At 51.0% G+C, this 8,285-nt stretch overlaps 1 protein-coding gene across 2 annotated transcripts in view; it reads right to left on the minus strand.

Moving 5' to 3' along the window:
* Window positions 1-7,757, minus strand: part of LOC142768437 (female-specific histamine-binding protein 2-like) — a 100,547-nt gene extending 92,790 nt beyond the window's left edge. Inside the window, exon 1 of one of the 2 annotated variants that reach the window (XR_012885282.1) lies at window positions 7,628-7,757. Coding sequence is in view for 1 of the 2 variants with exons in the window: in XM_075870410.1 (XP_075726525.1) it covers window positions 7,628-7,744 (117 nt within the window). In the remaining variant the exon portion in view is untranslated. The remainder of the gene's footprint in view (window positions 1-7,627) is intronic. The other variant, XM_075870410.1, reaches the window with a different exon arrangement.
* Between the last annotated feature and the right edge of the window lie 528 nt (window positions 7,758-8,285).

The following is an 8,285-nucleotide window of genomic DNA, read 5'->3' on the forward strand; positions in this document are numbered from 1 at the left end:
ATCTGCGTGGTTTCTTGCATAGCCGTGTTGTACGCAAACGTGACGTACGGGAGGACTTCGTCCCACGTCTTATGTTCAACGTCGACGTACATAGACAGCATATCCGCGATTGTTTTATTGAGCCGTTCCGTTAGTCCATTCGTTTGGGGGTGGTACGCCGTCGTTCTTCGGTGATCTGTGTTGCTGTAGCGTAAGATTCCTTGCATGAGCTCCGCAGTGAAGGTCGTTCCGCGGTCCGTGATTAGGATCTCAGGGGCTCCATGTCGCAGCACAATTTGGTTAATAAAGAACTTTGCAACTTCTTGTGCAGTTCCCCTAGGAAGAGCGGTGGTCTCTGCGTAGCGCGTCATGTAGTCTGTCGCTACGACAATCCATTTGTTCGCGGATCGGGATGTAGGGAACGGGCCCAGAAGGTCCATTCAGATCTGTTCGAAGGGCCTCGTTGGGACGGCGATCGGCTGCAGAAGGCCGGCTGGTCTCGTCGGTGGTGTTTTTCGTCGCTGGCAGTCACGGCAGCTCCGGACGTAGTGGGTGACATTGGATGTAAGGCGGGGCCAGAAGTATTTCGCCTTGATTTTTGTAATCGTGCGAGCTGTTCCGAGATGTCCGGAAGACGGGTCGTCGTGGCACGCTTCCAAAATTTCGTCACGAAGGTCTGCGGGGATGACAAGTAGATAATTCGTTCTCGTTCCGGGGTTGAAATTCTTCTTCACTAGGATGGAGTTTTTGAGGCTGAATGCTGGTAAGTTGCGCTTGAACGCCCTAGGCACGGCGACGTTGCGTCCTTCGAGGTAGTCGATCATGGCGCGGAGGTCAGGGTCGGCACGCTGCTGGGCGGCTAGGTCGCTCTCTGTCACGACTCCGAAGAACGCGCTGTCTTCATCGGAGTCCTGTGGTGGTGGGTCGACGGGGGCGCGGGACAGGCAGTCGGCGTCGGAGTGTTTCCTGCCGGATTGGTAGAATATTGTAACGTCAAACTCTTGCAGGCGCAAGCTTCACCGCCCAAGACGGCCAGAGGGGTCCTTCAAATTGGCGAGCCAACACAGCGCATGATGGTTTGTCACAACCTTAAACGGTCTACCATAGACGTATGGGCGAAATTTTGAAATGGCCCATATGATAGCCAGGCACTCTTTCTCGGAGGCAGAGTATATATAGTTTCTCTCCTCCTTCGACAGAACACGGCTTGCATAGGCGATTACCTTTTCGTAACCGCTTTGCTTTTGGACGAGGACGGCACCCAAACCGATATCACTTGCGTCCGTGTGCATTTTCGTTTCGGCGTTTTCGTCGAAATGAGCGAGCACGGGTGGGTTTTGCAGGCGTTGTTGCAGCTCGCAGAATGCCTTTTCTTGGTCATTTTCCCAGCTGAAAGGGGTGCTTTCTTTCGTCAGGCGCGTGAGTGGCTCTGCAATGCGTGCGAAGTTTGCGACGAAGCGCCGGTAGTATGCGCACAGTCCGAGAAACCTTCGCACACCCTTTTTATCTTTCGGCCTTGGGAAGTTCGCAATGGCTGCTGTTTTTGCCGGGTCAGGTAGGACTCCCGCGGCGTTCACGACGTGACCCAAGAACTTGAGTTCCTCGTACGCGAAACGGCACTTCTTAGGCTTCAGCGTTAACCCCGACGTACGAATGGCCTCGAGTACAGATTCCAACCTTGTGAGGTGTTCGTCGAAAGTCCGGGCGAATACGACAACGTCGTCGAGGTATACGAGGCAAGTGTGCCACTTCTGGCCTGCTAGCACAGTGTCCATGACTCTCTGAAACGTTGCGGGCGCCGTGCACAGCCCAAACGGCATCACCTTGAACTCGTATAGACCGTTCGGGGTTATAAATGCAGTCTTCTCTCGGTCTCTCTCGTCCACTTCAATTCGCCAGTAGCCGGTCTTCAGATCCATGGATGAGAAGTACTTGGCGTGGCAGAGGTGGTCGAGGGCGTCGTCGATTCGTGGCAGGGGGTACACGTCCTTTTTGGTGATTTTGTTTAGTCTCCGGTAGTCAACGCAGAATCTTAAAGTGCCATCTTTTTTCTTCACGAGTACAACCGGCGCAGCCCACGGACTTTTCGATGGCTGTATTATGTCGTCGCTGAGCATGTCATCTACTTGAGTCCGGATGGCTTCGCGCTCGTGTGAAGAAACGCGGTACGGTGACTGTCTGGTAGGTCGGGCTCCATCTTCGGTTATTATCCGGTGCTTCGCCAAAGGTGTCTGACGTAACTTCGAGTTCGAGGAAAAACACTCGCTGTAGCGACGGAGCAACTCCAGTAATCTGTCCCGATTTTCTTGCGACAGCGCCGGGTTCACGTCGAAAGGATGTGGCAGCCTGGAAGCATCTGCGCGTGCGCGTTCAAACGTGGCGACCGCGATCACTTGACTCGCTGCTTGCGTTTCTTCGAGGAAAGCAACTGCAGCGCCCTTGTTTAGATGCTGGTACTCCTCGGTGAAATTGGTGACCAAAACGTGGGATCTGCGTTGCTTAAACCGCGCTATGCCTCTTGCGACAGACACACCACGGTCTAGAAGCAACCTTTGGTCAGTCTCCACGATAGCGTCGACGTCAGGAGCAGCACCTTCACAATAGACGGCGATCATCAAGCTTGCGCGGGGTGGCAGGGTGACGTGATCGTCGGCGATCCTTACAGCAGCACGGTGTCCGAGGTTCGGCTGCGGCGTCGTGGAGTGATCGGAAGAAAACGTTATCGACCTGGTCTGCAGATCAATTATTGCGCCATTGTCCGTCAAAAAGTCCATTCCGAGAATTACGTCACAGGAGCAGTTAGGCAAAATGACGAACTCCGAAAGGTACGTAGAGCCGTCTATGGTGACGCGCGATGTGCACATTCCACTTGGGGTCACGAGGTGGCCTCCTGCTGTGCGTATGTGCGGACCGTCCCATCTGGTCGTAACTTTCTTTAGCTTGGACGCGAATGACCCACTCATTACCGAGTAGTCGGCTCCCGTGTCGATGAGGGCGACTACGTCAAGGCCGTCGATGGACAACTGGACGTCGGATGCCGCTTTCCTCGAATTTCGGGTGCGTCGGGGCGTCGTATCGCGGCTTGCGCGTGTTGATGGTCTGGCACTATGCGTCGTCATCGTCGTCTTCTCAGCGGCAGGCTTCGTCATTTCGGGTACGCGTCGCGGAGCGTAGCTGTCGTCGTTTTCGGGGGTCTCGTCAGGGTGTCGTCGGGTCGTCGGGATGAGGGCATGTCGTGAATCACGGTCTTGCGTCGTTGGAGGGTTTCCATTTTCTCGCCGTTGTGCAACTTCACCTGCAGAAGTTGCTGCTTTTAGTTTCCACCTCGTGGGCTGGGGGACCTTCCACGGGCGAAGTCAGCATTGCTGCGACGATTGGGGGATTGGTGCGGGTAGGGCGACGGCGAACGGTTGAAACGGGATGGTCCACGGCTGGTGTTCGACAGGTATTCTTCGATCTCAAATGGGCGCTGGCCGGCTCACGGGCGGGGTGCGTCGACGGAGAACCCACGCAAACCCAGCCTCTTGTACGGGCAGCGGCAGTAGACGTGGTCGGCCTCTCCGCAGTGGTAGCACAGCGGACGATTATCTGGCGTTCGCCACACTTCGGTCTCCCTGGGCGCCTGGTTTCGGGTTACAGAGGGTCGGGCGAGCGACATTGGGCGGCGGTACGGCGGGGCCTCTTGATAACGGGTTGGGACGGGTCGGGGTCGACGAGCAGCAGCGGAGTAGGTCATCGCTTGTGGTTCGCAAGATGCTTCCGACGGCGTGGAATTCCCCAGTGCTTGCTTAACCTCCTCGCGGACGACGTCAGCGAGGGAGGCGACTTGGGGCTGCGGCGTTGCTGGGAACAATTTCCTCAGTTCCTCGCGAACGACGGCGCGGATGGTCTCCCGCAAGTCTTCCGTTGCCAATCCAGGGGCGTTTACCGGGTTCACCGAAAGGGTGTTGAGTGGTCTATCGTATTGCCGCGAACGCATATCCAAGGTCCTCTCGATCATCGAAGCCTCGGTGACGAACTCAGCGACGGTCTTAGGGGGGTTGCGGATGAGTCCAGCGAAGAGCTCTTGTTTAACTCCCCGCATCAGAAAGCGCACCTTCTTCTCTTCTGCCATTTCGGGGTCAGCTCTCCGGAACAGCATCTTCATCTCCTCAGCGAACAGTACAACACCTTCGTTAGGGTGTTGCATTCGCGTCTCCAACAAAAGGGCGGCTCGTTCTTTCCGCACAACCGTAGCGAATGTTTTGAGGAATTCGCTCTTAAAGACAGTCCAGTCGGTTAGGGAGCCTTCATGGTTCTCAAACCACATTCGAGCTGCATCCTCCAAATAGAAAAGACATGACGAAACGTTTCTTCGTCATCCCACCTGTTAAAGATGCGGACGCGCTCCAGCTTCTCCAGCCACTCTTCCGGGTCTTCACCAGGAGATCCTCGGAATGATGGGGGCTCACGAGGTTCTTGCAGAACGACGGGAGGGTTGGTAGCGCTGGTCATGGTGCCTGCGTTGATCATCGTGGTTTTTACGTCTTCTTTCCTTTTTTTATCCGGGAGCAGTCCAAACTCTGGCTGAAGGCCTCGCTGTCGGCGGCTGACACGAGTTGGGCGTGCTTGTCGTGTTGGGCTTGCTTGTCGGCTTGGCAATGGCTTAGGGTTCATGTACCCCGCACCTCCACCAGATGTCACGCAGCAAAGGACGACACAGTTGTCTATAAGAAAAACAAGTTTATTGGAGCGAACCTGTGCTCCCCTAACAACTGAAAGAATACACAGGCGGCGAAGCAGCGGCTGGCAAAACGACGGGCACGCTAGTGAGCGTCGGCGATCGAATGACGCGGCATCGGCTGTGCGGGAATTTATATCCCTCGGCGCGAGGGTTTCTCGAATAGTCGAATTGTATCGAGAACGCCGTGACAGCGTTTGTTAGAAACGCTGTTCGTTCGAACAGCGCTTCTAACAAACAACGCTTGAAGCGTTGTTTCTATCGAACAACGCCTGAAGCGTTGTTCGATAGCGTTTGTTCGAAACGCTGTGGTAGCGTTTGTTCGAAACGCTGTGAAAACGGCGATAGCACAGGCCGGCGCAGCCAGGCCGAAAAAACAAAACACAAATAAACAAACCCAATGCATGGTTCGCGGCAATATGTGATAAAGGGTAGAATACTGTCCCAGTCCTTGTGATCGGATGTAACATACATAGACAGCATGTTCGAGAGAGTTCTGTTCGTTCGTTCAGTTAGACCGTTCGTTTGGGGATGGTATGGTGTAGAGTGCCGAAACCTTGAAGCACAGAAACAAAGCATCTCTTTCATCACGTCTGCTGTGAATTGTCGGCCATGATCGCTGACTACGATTTTGGGGGGTTCATGTCGAAGAATTACAAAACGTAACATGAAGGAAGACACATCGGCTGCAGTTGCCGATGGTATGGCAGCTGTCTCGCAGTACCGTGTTAAATGGTCGGTGCAAACGACTATCCAGCGATTTCCATCAGAAGACCGGGGAAAGGGTCCAAGGAGGTCAATCTCGACTTGCTCGGATGGAGTTCTAGGGGGCGGAGTTCCAGTGGTTGTACCGGCTCACCCTTTTGTAGTGCGTTAGCCACGCGTCCACATCTTCTCCTGCCATTCCCGCGAACGGACGGGGTTCCATGTAGTGATGCCTAGGTGTAGCCAGTGTAGATTGGCGCGAAGTGGAGGCGGTTGATTCCTGACCTTCGCTCTGGGCCATGACGACTGTTGTCGGCGGCAGACCGGCAAGACGACGGCTCCGGCGAACTCCGAACAGCTGTGGCTCCGTGGTACGTCGACGTGTCGTACCCCGCACCTCCACCACTCTGTTACGTCTACGAGGGGTTTATTCGAAGCAGACGTAACGGTCGACTCGACGGTATACCGCAGTGAACGCGCAGCAGCGAGCTCTTGCACCAACCGAACGTCCTCTTCTTCTCCTACCACCATGTTCCCCGCTACACAGGTGCACATACCTAAATTACACGTGTGGTAACAATATATATATATAAATATATATATATATATATACATATATATGCCTAAGTTGAACTTTTAAGTAAGTTATGGTTCACTTTACAGCACAAAAATGAAGAAGCCTGAATTTTGGCCCTTGTTCAATTGTGTGCTAATAAGCTAGATAAATTTTACTCATAATATGTTTGACGAGGCGTGATTTCAAAGGTAATTAAATACACACTTCACGCACATAAATTAAGTTGTGTGAGAACATTGTTTCTTACTAAACTGCATAAGCTTCTGAAATAATCAAAGAGCATCAAATCAATTAAAATGTGCTCACGAAATGTGAACTTCACATCAGCAAAAGCTAAGTACAAAAGTGAACACTGGAGGCATAGAGACAGCTTACACCTGAGTTAACGTTTGAAACTAGCCCGAATGCTCGAAATCTACATCGGTCGCGATATAAGATGAGGCAATGCACCTTGATACTTCCCGATAAATTGATGTACCATGTTTCTCTTCATCAAGAAGTTCATATTGTAGCAGAGAGATTTAAAATATTCTGTGGGATTTTACGTAAAAAACATATGATTATGAGAGAAGCAGTAATGAAGAGATCCAAGAATTTCGACTGTCCGGTCTTCTTTCACCTGCCCTGATAATACAAACAGGCAACTACCATTTCGCCTTCGTTCAAATGCGACCACTTATTTGCGGCCTCCAGGTCAGCAACCAAGCCATATAACTACTGCTCCCACATGGCGGACTTAGTATGAACTTTTTTTAGGGCATACATTTTGTTGCGAATTCAGTGGAATCAACAATGTCTGGCACCTTATGGTCCAAAATGCTTTTGTTGCGGGAGGGGGGCTGATTCCTAAATGAAAAGAAGAGAAAAGTGAGCCTCGTAACTGTCTCTCAGGGGGAAGACACCTCAACAGTAGCTCACGAAGGGTGGGGGTAAAGGAGGAATTAAAAGAACAGGATTAAAAGGTATAAAGATATAGTGAGCGGAACGAGGGAGCTTGATGCAGCGAGAGCGACGCTCAGAATCAAGAATAAATTAGGAAATATGGACACCATAGCAGAATTCCGAGGACGGGGCAACACTCGTCGAGAGCTCTTGTCGGCGTCAGGAGATTGCATAGGGCGAGCTAGTCGGCCAGAGCTGCGCTGTCGTCGGAGATCGCGGGGGCACAACCGGCTGGCACGGAATCCAGCGAGCGAGTCGTGCTTTTGTTGTAAAACGCATGTGGTTATGAGACCTTCATGCTATACTGAACTGCGTCTTTAGGGCAATGTTTGCTTGAAGAATATGTAGCTGTCCCCTACCGTTTGAATGAATGTCCCTATGCAGACCGGGTACTTTTTCCCACGACCGAAACATTTTAGGTAGCTGCAAATGTCAGTACTAAGGAGAAGTTACTTGATCTTTTCAGGATGCTATATCCGGTTTTGTCGAGATATCTTGGTGGCAGCAAAGACATGAGTAGGTCAAATAGGAAAACACAGGATAGACATTGCCCTGCAGGAGACGTAGTCTGGCTACTGCTGATGGATTCATGCACTTGAAATTCTTATTTTCATGTGGCTGCATATATGCAGTGACATAGCCTAGTTTCTTATCTTTCGTATTCATACATTACTTCTTAAGTGTTGAACACTATGAAAACTTACGTTCCAGGCTATCTGATAATTTCCCAGTCTCGATTCATTCTGCCAAATGAGACGAACCTGTTCGCAGTGAGACGCTATGATCACACTTGCAAGAGCTGCGACTGCTAAAGGATTCATAGTCCCTACTTCGTCAGCGTACAATAATTCATGGCAAATGTTCTGGCTTTATATGTCAAAGAACAATGAATAACGAACAAACAAAAGCAAACAAAAACAAACGGATGTCGTCAGGGTTTTTTTTTTCACAAGTAGCCGAGAATTCATGCACTGGTCAACCTTTGCAAGCAAAATGCCACCTTAAGACGCGGCGACTGGCAGGTTCCTTTTTCATACGAATTTATAAGCCATAGCAGAACATAAGATGATACTCTTATAAACACCAAATGATTTTTTTTATTTTTCTGTTTTTGTATTTTCATTGTATGGAATAATAAGCAGCTCGACATTGTCAACCAATATAGTGTCTGCTCGAGTGGATGTTTCCTCGTTCTTACGAAACCTACTTGAGAGAGCTGAAATCATTCGAAATGCATACTTCTAATCTGATTTTCGGAAACATCTATCTAACGCAATAGTAAAATCCTTACGTGGATAAAGATGCCCAATAATACATTATTCCTATGCACGTTGTTGCACGCGTACAGAGAATGACTTCTTT

Source organism: Rhipicephalus microplus, chromosome 8 (genome assembly GCF_043290135.1).
Source record: "Rhipicephalus microplus isolate Deutch F79 chromosome 8, USDA_Rmic, whole genome shotgun sequence".
Taxonomy (NCBI): domain Eukaryota; kingdom Metazoa; phylum Arthropoda; class Arachnida; order Ixodida; family Ixodidae; genus Rhipicephalus; species Rhipicephalus microplus.